The following is a 19,104-nucleotide window of genomic DNA, read 5'->3' on the forward strand; positions in this document are numbered from 1 at the left end:
TTATAGAACAGTAGATGATGTGGAGTTTATCTGTTTTGGATTGCATACTCCTGTTTGGCTGGAATTATACAAAATTGTATCAGAATACTCATTACGTATCATAGTTCTTATGTACGTACAGAATGACAAAAAAACTGGTTAAAGTCTACAAGCATACATCATAGTTGGTGGTAGGACATGACTATGGGCAGTACATTCCATTATCAGTGCCAAATTTATAGTGAGTAAGCCATATGACTTATAACCTTTTACTTTGCGTATTACTCTGAGATTTTAGATTGAGTATTCCCAATAAGGAGACCATGGAAATAGTGTGAAACTAGAATGTTTGTCAAATTGAGCATGGTTTTGGCTGGAGTTACCTTGGAGGAAAGGAAAATTGCAGTGCCCATCAAAAATGTAAACAAAGCATGGGCTACTGTAAGAAACATTTGCACATTAAGGTATGAGTAGAATTTGATGCTACTAACTGAAAGTATGGTAAATGTGATCTATGGCACAAGCTTACCATAAGGATAAAGCTTTAAAGTGTTAGGTATGGGACAGCTGGTTCCATAGGAAGTGTAAAAATGTCCCTTAATAGATATGAAGCTTTATGTGAGAGGGTAAGGTAGGCATCTAACTTCACTGGAATTGTAGTTTATTGCTAATTTGGCTTTGATGAGCTGTTCAGATGCTTGAAGAAATATAGAAGTGCAGCAGACTGAATAGGGAACAAGGCAAAGTGCAAAGGAGGAGGAGATGTTGATATATTTGAAAGTGTCAAGGTAGAATCGTTAGCAAAGCAAGTAACGTAAAACAGGCTACTTGCGCCTGAAGATTGATTTGTTAAAGCAGAAAGGAATGTTACAAAACCTCAGAATATTCTGAAATCTGCCATATTGTATTGGAATAGCACAGTATGCCATCTAAATTGCCTAAGTTTTATTAGAATGAGATGGTAGAATAATCTCTGTTATACAAAAAGAAAAGGTTTGAGCTATGTCGAAAAAGGAATTGTTTTTCCTCAGCACTCTCATTAGGTTGGTCTCCCAAACACTGATATGCATCTTGAATAGTAAAATGGTGATTTTTTTTTATTTCTCATGTAGTGGAAAATCTTTGTATAAGAATAACAAAATAGTATAGAAACAAGTGCTATAGGCCTTTACTTGCTGAGGGAGGGAGAAATGAAAAATATTTTGATGATTGATTGAGTTTATTAGGCAATATATACATGTTAATTTTACTGGAGATAGCACATAAAGCACAAATATATGACTTCTAATTGTTCATAGAGGTGATTCTGCTTTGGTGGACAATAGCAGACCAATCAGAATAGGATAAGTCTTGTGCTGAAGGATCTCAACCCATATAGTCTATAGGCCATCCTTGGATGGATCTAGATGCATATTGAATGCAAGATTGTTTCTGATGAATACAATCTTCTGATATTTGTCAGAAGACAGTTTGTTTATTTAGCAGATCTCGAAATATGGGATCCTGGCAACTGGTTATGAATAGTGATAACACCCGAGTCCTTCTCATGCATGGAATTCTGAAGCTGATTTACTTCTAGATGATAATCATGTTGAGGTCTTCTTTCCATCTGTCCCATCCTCATTTCTTTACATTTGTTTGAGTTGAATTTCACCAACTATGTGTCAGACGAGCTTTGAAATCTTATTGACGTTCCCTTGTAAGCTGGTGCAGTCTTCCTCGCTTTTCACCTCTCTCATAACTCTTGCATCATATACAAGCATATTCAGTTAGGAGTCCATACTTTCAGATACGTCATTCACATAGATCAAAACAGAACCCTGGGCATTCAGGTGACCACCCATTTGGAGAAGGCTCCTCTGACTTGTTTCCTTTATACCTTTCCATGAAGATGATCATCTATCCATTAAAGGATTCTTCCCCTTATTCCTGCTTGGTATACCAGCTTCTCAATCAGAAGCTCAAGTTGTACTGTGTTGAATCCTTTTTGGCAGTAAAGATATAAGCAGTTTTCCAAGCCTTCTTTTTGTCAAAGTTTGATGTTACTTCCTAACAGAAATCTAAGAGGATTGTTATACATGACCTGCATCCCCTAGAACCATGTTGCTTTGCAGTGAAGTAATTTTTTCCTTGTAGAAAGTCATTCAATGGTTTCTGATTAACTTTTCCGTTACCCTACAGACCACATTTGTCAAGGAGACTGTTCTGTAGTTCATTGCCTCTTCCCTGTCCCCTTTCTCATAGATAGGTATGGTGTTTGCTCCTTCTTTACATCATTTGCACTTATCCTTTCTTCAGTGGCATCTTGAACAATATTCCAAGAGGTCTGTCTAATGAGTCTATACAGATCTTCAGTACATAAGTGAAATTTCGTCAGGAACTTGAACCTTGTATGGGTCAAGACCTCTTAGTATTCTGTTAGTCTTTTTAGAAACTTCATAATTTTCTGAAACCTAACCCCTGTTTCATCTCACAGGGATTCCTTTTGCCTCATTTGATATCTTCAGATCTTGCCTGCTGGCTGTATTGTTTGCTTGCTTCCTTCTTTTCCTTTGGTCTTTAATGCTTGATGAATACAGTAGCTTGGTGAATACACTACCGAATTCTGCCTTGTTTTTGAATCACTTAACCTGACTAATGACTCCAGATCATACATAACCATAATTGGTTTTGATTTTTACCTCCAATTCTTCTTTTCCTTGTTACAGAGATTGCATATGCTGATTCTGTTGCCTCTAGTAACCTTTTAATGAGCATTCTTTATTTCCCTTTTCCTCTTTGTTTGGTGTATGTTCTTCACCCAGTCAAAAAGATACCCTTTTCCTCTTTGTTTGGTGTATGTTCTTCACCCAGTCGAAAAGATAATCAAAGCTCCCAGTTAACTCATATTTTTTGTTTTGGTGTCACCCACTTTGCAGCTGAGTCCAGTTTTGGTTCATCAGCCTTTGTTCCCTAGCTTTCACTATAATCTCCCTTTTTGCTAATAAGCTCAGATCATGTATGCTCTACTGTCTATCTGTCTATACCTCTGATGCCAAGGTGACAGCCATGGAGTCTCCCTAACTACTGAGCTACAGTGCTGTTTCTTAGCCTGTATTTACTTACTCTTAACAGGCCACTGACAGAGAGCAACCCTAGTGCAATGTTTGTAGAGGCTCCTACCTAATTTTCGTGCTGACTACTACTACACATCGCTCCTGCCTTGTATTTTTACTGACTACTTTTACCATATGTTTCTACCTAATGCAACTGCCAAGATGTTCCTACCTACTATTGCTCCTACCATTTTGCCAAAAGGCAGGGCTGGTGCATAGTGCTAACCACATGAAAATCTGTGAGTTAAGTGTTGTCAAGTGTTATGTGTAACAGAATGCCAGTAGTCAGCATATTGGTGAGGCAGAAATACAAGACAGCTACCTGGGTCAGAGAGTGCAGCTTGACAGCCACTGGCTCACTACACAGCTGTCAATAACTCTAATGCAATGTGGGTAGTACTAGTAATATACCTCCTATATACCAACTATGAGGTAGTATGTTCTACTCTTTTCTGAAATTCTCATCCCTGGTGAATACTTAATGAAATCTTCTTGGATCCTTAGTCCCCACAGCCCAGGCTGGGTTCATCTACCAGACCATAAATTTTGCTAATTGTTCTGTCAAACAGTACATATTATTTTAATAACAGCTTCACTCAGTGCCCAGAGCACCTCAGTTTTCTCCTCAGGTTCCTGTTCCGCTGTATCAATTAACATGCTCCAAGTCTGTTGCCCAGGCCCAGAAACTTAACCTCCCCCAATTTTTTTTTTAAGATGAATATACTTATTGTTATGGGCATTTCCTCTTGTTCAAGAACCAGTAGGACATCTAGAATAGCCTCTTATGGTCTCTCCTGTTTGTTATTCTTTTGTCCTTCATTTCTTGGTTACTTGCTGCTTTGTCAGCTTCCTCAGCTGTTGTTTATTCGTGCTCTTGATCATTTATCTTAATTTTTAATACCTTAAGGTCCTCTTTCATTTCATGACACCTCCAATGATCCTTAGAGTGCCTCATGTTTGTCAATACTTCCAACTCTAATTGCAGTAATCTCAGATCTTTTTATTATTTAAACCAACAACTCTGAACTTTTGTTCATTGGTATTACATGTTTTATCTCCCATTATTGGTTCCTTATTGTGGATCTTGTCACAATTTTTAGGTCTTGTTATTTTCTCTTATTGAGTTCCATTTTTGGCTAATGAATTAGGAAGAAAGATGAAATGAACAACTTTAACTTTAATGTGTGAAAAGCAGGTATAACTCATCTGCCTTTAGTGGTCTACTGTCTTGTTTAACTAGGATCAATTACCTTACTTTGATTTTTTTTCTTATATTCTCTTGGTTCAGGAAGTCTAAAGGTCTTAAGCTGATGCTCCATAATGATAAGAATAGGCTTTATCCAAGGAATATTTTTTGCATAAATTGTTGTCATTATTCCCATTAAACTATAAATATGTTTTAACGTATAAGGATTTGATCACAGTAGCATGTCTTTACATCAGTTCATAATACATTTTCTCATTGCTCCCAAATCAGCCACTCTTTATGCTGCGTGTTGGAAATGAAATGGTTGAGGACAGTATATGATGGGAGGGTTGATCATGTAAGGAATGGTAGTGTAAGCATTAGATGAGGTAGGTAACACAGTTTTGCTGACCCTTCAAGGACCTTGCAGTGTGATGATCCTAGCCATACTTGTACGAATCTTATCTTCCCACCCTCATTTAAATTCATAGATGCTCTTTATCAGTGTAAAGAGATGCCTTTAGTCATAAGAAATTGTAATTAGTGCTAGGGAAAATATCCTATAGTTTACGATTTAGGACAATGTCTTTCCCTTTAGGAACCCAAACCACACTTGCACGAGTTGCCTTTTCCTGCCACCATTTAAATTGGTATGTAGAGATGCCTTGTGTCACAAGTAACTACATTAAGGACTATGAAAGAATACTAATGTTTCAGTTACCCATATAACACAATAGAGGTAGGTATGGCCCACGTATATGCCCCATGCAAGTTTGTAGATGTCTAACTATTGTCTGTGTAGCATTGATTATGTTTATAATTATTCAGTAGGTGTTGGAAGTTTTAGCTTTAGGAAAATTGTTTTGTGCATCAGTAATCCTTTGGTGGTGGCAGAGAAGAAATGAAGATGTATTTTTTTTTATAATATCTTTTCCTAGGGACCCCCAAAGATATTTAGGGCTTAATTCTTTTAGTGCCAAGAGAGTTGACCATGGTGTGGGGAACTGGTTTGGAGAGGATGAATGTAAAAGGACTGACATAGAGGATCCACAGGGCAGAAGTGGAGGGAGTAAGAGAGCAAGGGAAACCAAAGAGATGGAAAGATGGAGTTTAAGATGCTTTTAGATGCATTCGAGAGAGGAAATTGGAGTGATCTGGTATATGGAGGGTGTCTTGCTGTCAGTTGGCTAAACTAGGGTATATGTTGGATTTAGGGGAAACCATGGAATTGATTTGTGAGGCTTGATTGTGTATTGTGGGCTCTGGTTTCAGTACATTGTACCTGATGGCTGGAAGAGTGGCTGTGAGCATGAGGTCACTGTTTCATGAGTTTTAGGTGCTACTGTACAGAATTGGAAACAGCAAGCAATTCAGAGGAAGTAAGATTTCAGTGAATGAAAGATGGTTTTGTTGTGGCTATATTTTTATGTTTGGAGTGAACTTTTTATATTGAAATAATTAGTCCCCATTGTTAATTTTGCATTCAGTATTCTTTATTTATAATCCAGTTAAGCAAGGCCTACTAAGATTTACATCAGTATTTAGAATCTTGTTACCTCCATTGTCTGCATTGTTTAGCTTCTCACATGTATATTTTTCCATAGGTGCTGTTTGTTTGTTGGACATTCCTATAGACCTGAAGACAGAATGTTGTCGATTGGGAACAAAGTCATATTTATTTGCGTCCTCCCAAGAAGATTTACTTTTTACATTTGCAACAGAATCAGGTAATTCATATACGTTTTATGTAATTGTAATTATTTCCTGTTTGATATTTGAAAATATTTACTATCAAGGGTCATGCATTAGCTGAAACTGAGCACAGTAGATAGATGTGTTAAGTGCTGTTTGATCAGATGGGTATATAAATAAGTTTTTTGTAATTTTTTATATTTCTCATCCATATTTCTGTTTCAAGAAGAGAAGGGTAGAGTTACTACATAGCTAAGAAAAAATTTCTCCATGATGTATTTGATCGTATGACTTAATTTTGTGCATACTTAAAAAAAAGAAGTGTTTAGATACTACATTTTGATGTACAGTACTGCTATACTATTTGAGTAACTTGGAGGGTTTTCTCCTACAGATTCTAGAAAGTTCCACAATATTATATATAAGATGCGTCAGGGAAAAGAAGTCTCTGTATTTAATGAAAGAACTGATGACTCCAGTGCAACTCAGTATTTTCAGGTATGTTGATACACGTAATCTACATAATTTAAGATGTGTGGTGCTGGGATATTCTTTGTATGATGTTAGAAAGTTTGTCGAAGTAATTGTTTTGTGAATGATGTTTGGTGACAAACGGAGCTTAAAAGTTAGTAGTTGGACAGTTTGAGTATGTGTCTTGTTGGATTTTTTCCCACACAAATTTGGTGGAACAGAATGTAGTAATCATATTTGTTATATGCACATGATCCTTTATCTAAAGTGAATTCGAGCAGGATAGAGCATTAGCTCACATTCAGAATGTATTTAGGAGGAGGATGCGGAAAGGGTTGAGTTTGCACAAATTTGAATCCTGGTCGCTGCAGTCAGTTTGCAATTAACCAAGATGTTCATCCTCCCTCAGGGGCCGGTTGATAAAATGGGTACCTGGCTTAGGCTAGGGTATATATTTACCTGGAGGCTCCAGTCATGGACATAAGTCTCCATTAAGGCCTGGCCTTAATTGATATATAGAGAGGTTAATGAAAAGAGAAGAAAAGAAATGGTAAAGTATTTATGAATTTTGGAGGGACTGAAAAACCTCTTTTGAAATGTGCCTGGTCATAGTTATTGGGAAAGACGTGAGTTCTAAGTCTTCGAGGTGTAGGGAAAGAAACTTATCAAAATGTTCTAACCATGAGTTTCCAACATCCACACATTAATTATGTGATGCATCTCAGGTTGATGACTTATTTCCCATCTCTCCATTGTACCTTATTCCCCAGCTCTGTCTAGTGACTTACTTCCTGGCTCTGCCTGGTAAGTTATTTGGCATCTCTTCCTTGTAACTTATGTCCTAGCTCCTCTCATTGATGTATTCCCAAGCTCTGTTTTGTAACTTATTTTCCAGCACTGCTTTGTGACTTATTTCCCAGCTATTCCTTATGACTTATTTCCCAGGTCTGCCTGTTGACCTATTTTTGAGTTCTTCCTAGGGACTGTTTTTCAGCTGTCCTTAGTGACTTGTTTTCCAGCTCTGCTTTGTGACATATTTCCCACTGGTCAGGAACACTTTCATGATGTGGCATGATGTGTGTGCGTCTATATGCAGAAAGTGTTGGGCAGTTGAGCAGTAAGTGCTTGGTCTTCTTTGTGGATTTGCATCTTGGCCATGAAGGGTCTTGGGATACACTGAAACAGTGTAATGTTGCAATGATAGGTAGGTGATGTCCAGAGTGTAAGTGGGTGGCTTTTGTTTGTCTGGGAGTGTGGTTTCTGATGGGTGTATGTCTCTGAGTTGCGAGATAACTTGCTTAGTGCTTGCTGGGTTATTTCAGTTAGTCGTTGTTCATTATTCATTTTGTTGGGATGAGGGATCTTTGAGTAGATGTGACTGAAGTGTGAGGAAGGAGCAAGCTCTTTAATTCTTTTTTTTTAGGGGGGTTGTTGTTAGTTATAAAGTGGTCAGGTTGGGAAGGGTCTAGTGCTGTTATGTAGAATTAAGTGCCAAGCAGGTTGAGGTGGGACTCTGCATGGGATAGAGTGAAATGGAACAATGTGGAATACAGGGGTTAAGGAGCTGTCATTGGTCTGAACCAAGGCATGTGAAGTGTCTGGGGTAAACCTTGGGAAGGTCTGTGGGGCTTGTTTGTGGATAGGGGTTTTTTGTTTTATAGCATTACACATGATAGCTAGAGCATGGATGGAGACTTTCTTAGTCTGTTCTTATGCTACCTTGCCCTTTCCTGTGTGTATAAGGCTCATGCATGAGTAGGAAGAGAGGAAAGTGAATGGTTCCAAGTGAAGGTTGGTTTGTGGTAGTGTGTGATGTCACCATCACACATCTTTCATACTCATGCTTCTTCCTTACTTTCACACTCCTTGCATCTGCCACCCTATCATCAGAAACATTCAACAATCCATCAAAATCTCACCTCATTCCTTGTTACCACTTTCACTGATAATCCTTTTTTTTTTCTCAGTATTAACCTCTTTATAAAACATATTCTCCCTGAAATTTTCTGGTAATTTCTCCACTACTATTATTAACCTTTTTTTTTTTTTTTTTTATATAATCCCTGCACCTTCCTTTTGACCTCCTGCTGCTCTTGTGCATCATGCAATCATTTGCACTCCTTCCTTGTAGGTAATGCTTATACACCTCTCTTTTCTCTATCAATAGCTGTTGTACTTTGTCATCCCATCACTTACACTCCTTTCTTATCTGCCCACCTTCCACTTTTTTTGTACCACACACTTGCTCTTGCACATGGTGGCACTGCTTTCCTAGATATCTCTCATTCATCATCCAGTCCCCTGCCTGAGAAAAGTGTATGTCATGCAGAAAGTAAGTGAGAATGGGTAGTGAGTTGTGGAATGAGGAAGTTGAATTGCTTGCGATAGACAAAAGAGTAGTGTTTGGGAGTTACTTAGAGGAAAAGAGTATGAGTGGTTGGTAGATGTATAGGAGAAAGAGGAAAAGAGTATGATGGTTGGGAGATGTATAGGAGAAAGTGGCAGAAGGTCAAGAAGTTGCAGTGGCTAAAAAAGAGGGTGAATGAGAGTTAGGGTTAGGGTGAGTGAGTATCTACATACTTTAGGGAGAATAAGAAATTGGTATGGAAGGATGTTAATAGTGTGAAAAAAACAAAGGAAACAAATTGCAGCACTCTTGAGAGTTGCAAATGGAAAAGTGTTAACAGGCATTGATGAAGAGGAGAAAGAGTGAATACTTTGAAGAATTATTGTATATGTTTGATGATAGGGTGGCAGATGTAGGGTGTTTAGGTTGGGAGGGTATGTGAAGTGAGAGAATTATGGCAAGTGGTGTGGTGAGAAGTAGTGAAAGCCTTGCATAAGATGAAAGTCCTATTATTTTAGCTATACTCCACATATAAAGGATGGCATTTTGCATAATTTTGCCCAGTTCCTTAGTTATAGTACATATCTGTGCAGGTAAACTGTTGGAAAGTAATGTTATAATAATATTTTTTTTTTTTCAGTTCTATAGCTACCTTTCCCAACAACAGAACATGATGCAGGTGAGTTATTTAATTGTATTATTTTACTCCAGATAGGTATTTGGTGTGGAGAATTCTCAGGATAATGGCTCATACATCTTTGACTTAGAATTTGTTCATCTTGTTTTTAATACTGTGTGAATAACTGAGATTATAGTATAATTAACAGAATAGAATTTGTTCATCTTGTTTTTAATACTGTGTGAATAACTGAGATTATAGTATAATTGACAGAAATATGTTAATCATTGGACAGAAATTAAAAAGGTTATTTTTTTTTATACAGGATTACATCCGAACAGGAACATATCAGCGTGCAATTCTCTCCAATATGAGTGACTTTAGGGACAAAATTGTGTTAGATGTTGGTGCTGGCTCAGGAATTCTCTCTTTCTTTGCTGCTCAAGCTGGGGCTCGAAAGGTCTATGCAGTTGAGGCATCATCTATGGCACAACATTGTGAGGTATGAGTTTTGGGTATTTCTCTTGAGTTTTGAATTATGTATTTTTTTTTTTTTTGACACAGTGCACTTCATTTGGGCTTACTCTGTAAAATTCCTCTTGTTTCTTTTGCCATATTTTATTTTCCATACCTTAAATAGGAAGAACTGTGCTGGGACAGAAGCTTATATGCTGGGGATGTACTAGACCCAAATGAGATTGATGCAGCCTACTTGGGTAGATTACCAGAGAAAAGAAATCATAGAAGTATACTTGTGAAAAGAAAAGGTGAGGGCAAGTTTGTAACTGTTTTATGAACAGAGTTGCCAGAAGAGATAAAATGAAAAGTGGCATAGGGTAAGATAGAACTTGATAGAACTTGGGGAGTAGAAGTTATTTTAGGGAAGCACTTCTTAAGTTTGTGAATGAAATGTGTTAGATGCAAAAGTTGGGATGTGAATGTATGAGAAAGGGTAGAGAGTGGTGGAATGAGTAAGTTGAATTGCTCTTGAAAGTGAAAAGGGTGGTATATGGACTGCAGGGAAGGAGTGCAAATCATTATGAGGAGTGCAAGGGCTGAAAAATTGGGAAGATGAGAAATGGGGACAGAGAGAGAGAGAACTAATGAACTTCTTTTAGAATAAGAAAATATTTGAAAGGAAGTTAGAAGTGTGAGAGCAAGAGAACAAATGAGTACAACATTAAGGAGAATGGTTCAGGGATTGGTAGCAGGGAGATATGGGAAAATGATTAAGAGAGTATTTTGAATGACATCAAATAAGTGTGACAATCAGGTAGTGGATATTGTGTGTTTGGAATAAGGTGATGATTGAAGTGAGAGTTATGGTGAGTGGGCTGTTTAGAAAAGACATGGTACTGAAAGCCTTGTAAAAATGGGATTTGGGAAAGCATCAGAAATTGACAAGATTGTAGTTGATTTGTTAGAATATTTAGTGTTTATTTGGCTCAAGATGTTGTACCTGAGAACTGGCAGAGCATATGTGTATTGCCCTTATTTAAAGGGAAAGGAGGCCAAACATAAATTCAAATTATAGAGGTGTAAGTCTGTTGGAAAAGAGGCTTATGTGAAGAAATACCAAGAGAGATTAAGCACAGAATGGCAAAAGGTGAGAGTACATGAAGCAATGGGAGTGGTTGAGGAATGTATGGAAACAGTGCTGGCATATGCAAGAGATGCATGTGGCATGTGAAAGGAGGGTGGGCAAATTTGAAAGGATAGTGAGTGGTGGAGTGAAGAAGTAAAGTTGCTAGTGAAAGAGAAAGAGGCATTTGGACTGTACTTCTAGGAAAGGACTTCAAATGATTGGGGGGGGGGGGGGTAAGAGAAAATGACTGAAGGTCGAAAGGAAGGTGCAGGGTTTGAAAAAGAGGGCAAATGAAGGTTGGGTTAAGCAAGTATCAGTATACTTTGGGGAGAGTAAGATGTTTCTGAAGGAGGTAAATAACGTGTGAAAGACGAGAACATATAGGAACATCAGTGAAGGGGGCAGAAGGGGAAGTGGTAACAAGTAGTAATGAGGTGAGGAAGAGATGTAGTAAGTATTTTGATGGACTATCAAATGTGTTTGATGATAGAGTGGCAGATGTAGGGTATTTAGGTCAAGGTAGTATGCAGAATGAGATTCGTGGAGAATGGTTTAGTGAAGAGAGAAGCAGTGAAAGCTTTATGTAAGAGGAAATGTGGCAGGATGGTTTGCAGTTGAATTTATTAAAAAGAGGGTGACTGTGTTATTGATTGGTTGGTAAGGCTTTCCATTGTAGTTTGGATCATGGTAAGGTGCCTGAGGATTGGCTGAATGCTTTTATAGTACCATTGCATAAAGGCTATGGAGATAAAGGTGAGTGTTCAAACTACAGAGGTATAAATTCTTTGAGCTATTCTGATAAGTTGTATGGAAAGGTATTGATTGAGAGGGTGAAGGTATGCACAGAGATTAGATTAGACTAAAAGGGAAGGGAGTGGGGGGCTGGAAATCCTCCCCTCTCGTGTTTTTTTTTTTAATTTTCCAAAAGAAGGAACAGAGAAGAGGGCCAGGTGAGGATATTCCCTCAAAGGCCCAGTCCTCTGCTCTTAACGCTACCTCGCTATCGCGGGAAATGGCAAATAGTATGAAAAAAAAAAAAAAATGTGTTGATCAGGTATTATCTTCAAAGAATGTGAGAAATATTTAGAGAAACAGATGGATTTGTATGTGGTATTTTTGGATCTGCAGAAAGCATGTGTAAAGAGTTGATAGAGATGCCTTGTGGAGGGTCTTAAGAAGTATGGTGTGGGAGCAAGGCTGCCAGAAGCAGTGAGAAGTTTTAACAAGGGATTAAGGCATGTGTACAAGTAGGAAGAGAGGAGAGTAAATGGTTCAAGTGAAGGTTGGTCTATGGCAGGGGTGTACACTGTCATCATGGTGGTTCAGTTTGTTTGTGGATGGGATGGTGAGGGAGGTAAATGCAAGAGAGCTGGAGAGAGGGGCGAGTATTTAGACTGAGGGATGAGAGGGCCTGGGAAATAAGTCAGTTTTTTGCTGATGAAATGACACTGGTGGCAGATTCAAGTGAGAAACTGCAGAAGTTGGTGACTGAGTTTGGGGGATTGTATGAAAGGAGGACATTGAGAGTGAATGTGAACAAAAGCAAGTTATTAGGTATAACAGGGACAGGTTAATTGGGATGTGTTTAAATGAAGAAAAATTGGAGTGAAGTGTTTTAGGTACCTGGGAATGGACATGGCAGCAGTTGGGACCATGTAACCGGAAGTAGGTCATAGAGTGGTTGAGAGGGGAAGGTTCTGGGAGTGTTGAAGAATGTTAAGAGAGAACGTTATCTGGGAGGAGGGTGTAATTTCGTTATGTTTTAAGGTATAGTAGACCAAGCAATATTATATGGATGAGTGGCATGGGCTGTAGATAAGGCTGTGCAGGGGAGGGGAGATGTGTTGGAAATGAAATGTCTGAGGACAATATGTGGTGTAAGGTGGTTTGATGGAGTAAGAAATGAAAGGGTAAGAGAGATGTGTGGTAATAAAAAAGAGTGTAGGTGAGAGTGCTGAAATGGTGTGGGCACATGGAGAAAATAAGAGAGGAAAAGAGGATATATGTGTCAGAAGTGGAGGGAACAAGGAGAATGGGGATACCAAATTGGAGATGAATGGATGGAACGAAAAGGATTTTGAATGATCAGGGCCTGAACATGTAGGAGGGTGAAAGCCGTGCACAGAATAGAGGGAATTGGAACGATGTGGTATACATGTGTCAACATACTGTCAGTGGACTGAACCAGGGCATTTGAAGCCATCTTTCTATCTGTAGTCTGGAGTTGTCGTCTTCATTCCATGGTACTAAATGATTTTCAGATGGCATTTACAGTTTTATTAGAAAAATAAGTGCTACATCTATGGTACTTTGGACTAGGGTCTTATGACGCTTGTCAACACATGAATGGTCCTTGTATCAAGGCTGAAGAGAGTGTGACCTGAGCTAGTTGCTGAGCCTGGCTTTTATCTGGGCTCGTCAACAACCGACATGTGCTTGAGCAAACGTTCTGCTCTAACTTGTGTCGTCTGCAGGTCCGCTTTACATGTTATAAAAGACTAAATACCTTGTGCTTGGTTCTTACAGAATAAGCAGTGAGCCCATGAACACATTTCATGTAATGCAACTACATATGAACAGCACAGTGAAATGATAAAACTAGATAGCTAATGAAAATTTAATGGTATGTATGTATATTTTACATTGATCTACATATCTGTCAATATGTATGATGTCCGTTATCTCTGGTAACTCCCATTAAGGGGTGACCATGGCAAAAGTCTCCACTTATCCTTGTCCTCACATGCCTTTCTCACATACACCATTTCACATATTCTTCCATTATTTCTCTCCCTTTAGTATTCCTCCACCCTATTTGTCCGTGTCACAGGTGGTGTTCCACACACACACCAACCCCTTTAATTGTACAATCATCCACTCTCCTTATAAACTCCCTGTTTTGCATGATTTCCACGTTCCCAAACCACTTCAAAGTACATATTACGTTTCATCCATTCTACTGCTTCACAGTTCATTCCCTTTGTATTCCCTGCCATACCACATCTCATACACCCCTTAATTTCTTTCTTCATTCCATCTAGTCACACCACATGCTCTTCTCTAGCTCATTTCCATAGCCTGGATTCTTGACCTCTGTGACTCATTTCATGTCCATGTTTCAGCTGTATAGGTCAGGGTTGGGAGGACTGTGCTGTCCTTTAATCCTCTCTTCACTTCCATACTTACACCTCGACCTGTTATTATTCTGTTGAGGGATCCAGTGACTGTTCTACCCTGTACTGCTCTCTCCCTTATCTCTCTTTCCATATTAGCACATTTACCAAGACTGCTCTCAGATACTTAAATTTCTCTCACTTCTTCCTCTTCCAGTCTTTTTCCCCTCATATCCAAAGTACAATTTAGTACACTTTCTTCTTTCACTCTATATGGTTTTACAAAACCTATGCATTCACACATGTTTCCTTTCAAACACCATTACTTATTTTTGCATTTACCTTCAGTCACCTACTCTTGCACACATTATAAACTAGATAGACTAGTTTCTCCCTGCTTTGTAACATTTTATTAGTCTAGCAGAATGTGCTAGTGATTCATTGATTTATGTTCTCAACTGACTAAAGGATGTGGGTGGTGGTGGTTCCAATATGCCTCTTAGATTTGCAATTTTTCCCACATCTTTTTCCTGTTGTAATTTTTCTCGCATATTTTTCCCTTTGTTGTCCATATATAATGTTTTTGTTCACTATTTTAACCATAAGATCATTGTAAATTTATTGTTTTTTTGTTCTCGTCACACACTTTACCATAATGAATTAATGTTAGTTATTTCATATACACTGTTATCCTTGTTTGTGCATTTTTTATTCAAATCTTCAGTAAAACTTATCCCTTTTCCTGTAGGTTTTGTTCCTGTGCTCTATCCTATCCCTGGGGATAGGGGAGAAAAAATGCTGTCCATATATCCATGCACATATACATACCTATACATTTCAACATATACATATATATATACATACACAGACATATACATATATACACATGTACATAATTCATACTTGCTGCCTTTATTCATTCTCGTCGCCACCCCGCCACACATGAAATGACAACCCCCTCCCCCCGCATGCGCGCAAGGTAGCGCTAGGAAAAGACAACAAAGGCCACATTCGTTCACACTCAGTCTCTAGCTGTCATATATAATGCACCGAAATTACAGCTCCCTTTCCACATCCAGGCCCCACAAAACTTGCCATGGTTTACCCCAAACGCTTCACATGCCCTGGTTCAGTCCATTGACAGCAATATGTAAGGATGAAATATATATGAAGGAATAAGTATGTGGGCCACCCTATTGTATAGCTTGGAAGGCAATTAGGAATAAGTTCACTGAATGCTTTGTTTATAATTCCAAAGGAACCCCAGTTAATGTATTGATTTTGCAGATGCTTGTGAGGGCGAACAATCTTCAAGACACAATCCAAGTTATAGCAGGCAAGATTGAGGAAATTGACTTACCTGACATGGTGGATATGATAATATCAGAACCAATGGGTTACATGTTGTACAATGAGCGTATGCTGGAGACATACCTGCATGCCAAGAAATGGCTAAGACCAAGTGGCCGCATGTTCCCATCTCGAGGTGATCTTCATGTGGCCCCGTTTAATGATGAAACTCTCTATTATGAGCAGCTAAACAAGGCAAATTTCTGGTAAGACTCCAATTACAATTATGGATACTTTTGTGTAAGGCTTTATATGTGTCTAGTTCTTCCTGTTAGGTAACTTGTAAAAGTATTACTTTGTAAAAACATCCATTGCAGTCAAATGTAAAACAATGCTGACTAAGTGAAACTTAAATGAGAGAAGAAAGAGGAAGGTTGTAATAGAAAATCGATGAGTTTTTTGTGCCTGCACACTTGGTCCAGGTATTGAATGGCTCTTACAGCTGATCATAGGCCTAGTTCAGGCGACCATCATCATTCTTTAGAGACTATGCAATGATCATGGGGATTCTGTCTGTGTTAGACAAAGGAGTTAGAGAATAGAGAAGATTCTTCATATCCAAGGAAGGCTTAAGCTGAGAACTGTAACAGTAGAGAAAAAGGGAGGTTTGTTTATTATGTACACTCGGCCATGTACCTAGGATGTTTTTGTCAACTGAGCTGGTAACATTGTATTGGGGATGGAGCAAGGGTACTGGGAAGATAGTAAGAGCGATGTGAATTATTGAATAGATGGCCACTAATAAAACAGTCAAAGTGTTCTTACTGAGATGTCTGGCAGTGTGTTTTGCATCATTGGTGATGACCAGGCATGCAAAAAACACCCAAGAATGTTAATGTATATTATATTTTGTGGTGTTGTTAAGAGCTGCTGTTGTCGTACAGTAGCTTTCAATTATCACATAATGATTATGTTACATGACACTTTATTATCAAGTGTCTCCTGTGGAAGTCCATGCAGGATTCTGTATACCATATAGTTGACTTTAAACACAGCAACTGTGTCCAACAGATGTAAACTTTACATGTTACACACACAGTTAATGAGCAACCAAAAGGAAAGAGTAACTAAATATAAGTTGGCGAACCATGGGTTAAGGTCATTAGAAATATCTACACTTTGATACAAGGAAGACATAACAAAACTATCAAATAATATACTTCAATCTGATGTTACAACAATGATGTGTGGTTTCCATAGTGAAATATGTCACATTAATGCCATGTCCACCATCCTTTAATGCATGGTATGCGGGAGTGGAGGGAGGGTGGTGGAAATGCTAAAAAGGAGAAGGGAGAGAGGGGAGGATTGGGATGAATGGTAGTGTTTAAATTCTCAGGAAGATGATGGTGAGTACATTGGTTAGCTAATTTGGGAAACAGCTATCAAGTATGCAAAAAATTGAATTTTTTATTTTGTTCATTGAATGTCAACTTGTCCTCCTCCTCTTCGGCAACAGTCTATATATTTTTATGTAAATTCCTTCCAGTTTTTCATTTGATGTCTCGCCTTTTTTTTTTTTAGCCTCCATTATTTTTTTTCTAGTGAATCGGTTATCTCTCCAGCTCCTTCATTATCGCCTATTTCATTTGTTCCCCATGATGTTTGTAAATTCAGGGCCTGTGAGCTGTTACATTGTGACCCTGTGACCCATATGGAAGTTTGCTCACTCTGAATTTTTCCTCTGTGCATTCATTTTTCATTTCTCCTTCCCATATGGCTATTCAAAGCAATATTTTCATCAAACTTGTTTTCCTGATGGCTTCTCATCTATGATTACTGAAAAAAAGAACATTATCATTGTCCTTTACCATATATATCAGCAAGTACTGTAATTTGCTTTGAATTATATTCTGTAAAAAGACTCCTGTCTTCTACCCATCATTCTGTAAACACACTGAGGAATATGCTCGATGCATAACGACTGACTCTTATACACAGCTTCTAGTTGGTCATCCAGTTCCTTGGAAGGATAGAAGTTTCAGGCTGCTGGGGTGGTACATTTTCATGAAATTATTCTATTTTTGAGTGAGAAGATTTTGCTGGTAATATGTGAGATATGAAGAGGGCACATTGCATGATTGAATGGTTATACTACTGAACAGTGATGTTTTACTGCTCTCGATCAGGTGGCTAGGGAATGCGGGAGAGGGTGATACTGGTGAGTACCTACCTATGAGTACCACCAACAAGAATTTGCCATAGTGGCAGGGCTATCCTGTTGTGTTTACCACTTGTATGTTGAAAAATGATGTTCCTCTCAACTGCCTCGCCTTTCTCTCTCACTTTTCATATTTCTTGTTTAATACTTTTTTGAGCTGCTACTCTCTGGCATGATTACATATTTTAGGTTCATCCTGTTTTGTCTTAAACCATAAGTCTAATCCTTTTTTGAATGTTTCTGTGGTCACTCTGTTTAAATTTCGTAGATCACTCTTTATTGCATTAGATTTCCATCGGTGTCATAGCAATAATAGAGACCTGGTAAAGTACTATTGAAATTTGTATCATAAGTGACTACATGCTCTTCTATAACATTCGTACATCAAAGCCCCAGGAGATGTGGCACTCTTGTCATAAAGACATGTTCAGCCCAGCTGACTGTTAACGTGCTTGAGAATTTGGAGGTGTAATGGGCTAAGGTTTTGCCCACATTACACCCACACCAAATTGGTACTATCATATATTGCATGGTCTACATGCTCTCCCATTAGGGAAGCAGTGTTAGAACATCTTAACTGCACATTTGACACACTCACAACAAGGTACCCTTGTTCTAGGCTAGTGATATGTGGTGATTTCAATGAGACAGATGCCACCATCCTCCAAGAACAGCTACATTTATATCAATTGCTTAGTCCCACACATGGTTAAAACCCTCTTAACCTGATTCTTACCAATCACTCCCTATTACCAAAGACTCTTCCCCCTTGTGGACACAGCCTTCATTTATCAGTGTTGTGGTTCCCCACCCCCACCATCTACCAACAAGAGTGAGCAGACAGCAGAATTTATCAGCCACTTACTGGCTTAGTGAAGAGAAATTTCAGTTCGGGGGTAACTCTTCATCACAGAACTGAAGTAACCTTTGAAGATGATTCTGAAATCATGTGGGAGAAGTAACATGAAACCTACAGCTAGGCCTACCAACAATTCTTTCCTCAGAAGATGGTAACAGTACACCTGGCTGATGTTCCCAGGATCACCCACCACTTAAGCAGCTGCGAAATTTAATGCTGAACAGTGGTAAGAAAGACCTTTACATGCAACTTTGCGACAAAGTGTAATGCGAAGTGCAGGCTGTGAAGAAGGCTTGTAACCTAGACAAGGTGCAGCATTTAAAGCAGGCCAACATCAGTTGGTGGTATGTTAGAATGAAATAACTAAATGGCTGTGGCAAAGGTTCTCCTCCTTTCCTTGTGTAGACTAACTTCGCGCACCAGATTAACGACCACTTTGCCAGTATTTGCCAGCGATTACCACAACTCAGCATCAGCTACCTCCAACCAAACATACTCACTCACCTCAACTCCCCTAAACAGTGGAGGAATATCACGTAGCTAAGCACCTTTAGGGGTTTAAAACCAAGCACCCGACAGAACCCATAGATTTTCCAGTGAGACTACAGTCTACACCAAAATTTAAGTCATGTCCTTAAAGAAAATTA

General features: G+C 38.6%; 1 protein-coding gene across 1 annotated transcript in view; it reads left to right on the forward strand.

The window, feature by feature from the left end:
• Positions 1-19,104, forward strand: part of Art4 (arginine methyltransferase 4) — a 179,288-nt gene that overhangs the window by 835 nt on the left and 159,349 nt on the right. Inside the window, exons 2-6 of the mRNA XM_071665516.1 lie at positions 5,865-5,987; positions 6,347-6,450; positions 9,411-9,449; positions 9,715-9,891; positions 15,375-15,643. Coding sequence (XP_071521617.1) covers positions 5,865-5,987; positions 6,347-6,450; positions 9,411-9,449; positions 9,715-9,891; positions 15,375-15,643 — 712 coding nt within the window. The remainder of the gene's footprint in view (positions 1-5,864; positions 5,988-6,346; positions 6,451-9,410; positions 9,450-9,714; positions 9,892-15,374; positions 15,644-19,104) is intronic.

Source organism: Panulirus ornatus, chromosome 10 (genome assembly GCF_036320965.1).
Source record: "Panulirus ornatus isolate Po-2019 chromosome 10, ASM3632096v1, whole genome shotgun sequence".
Classification (NCBI taxonomy): Eukaryota; Metazoa; Arthropoda; class Malacostraca; order Decapoda; family Palinuridae; genus Panulirus; species Panulirus ornatus.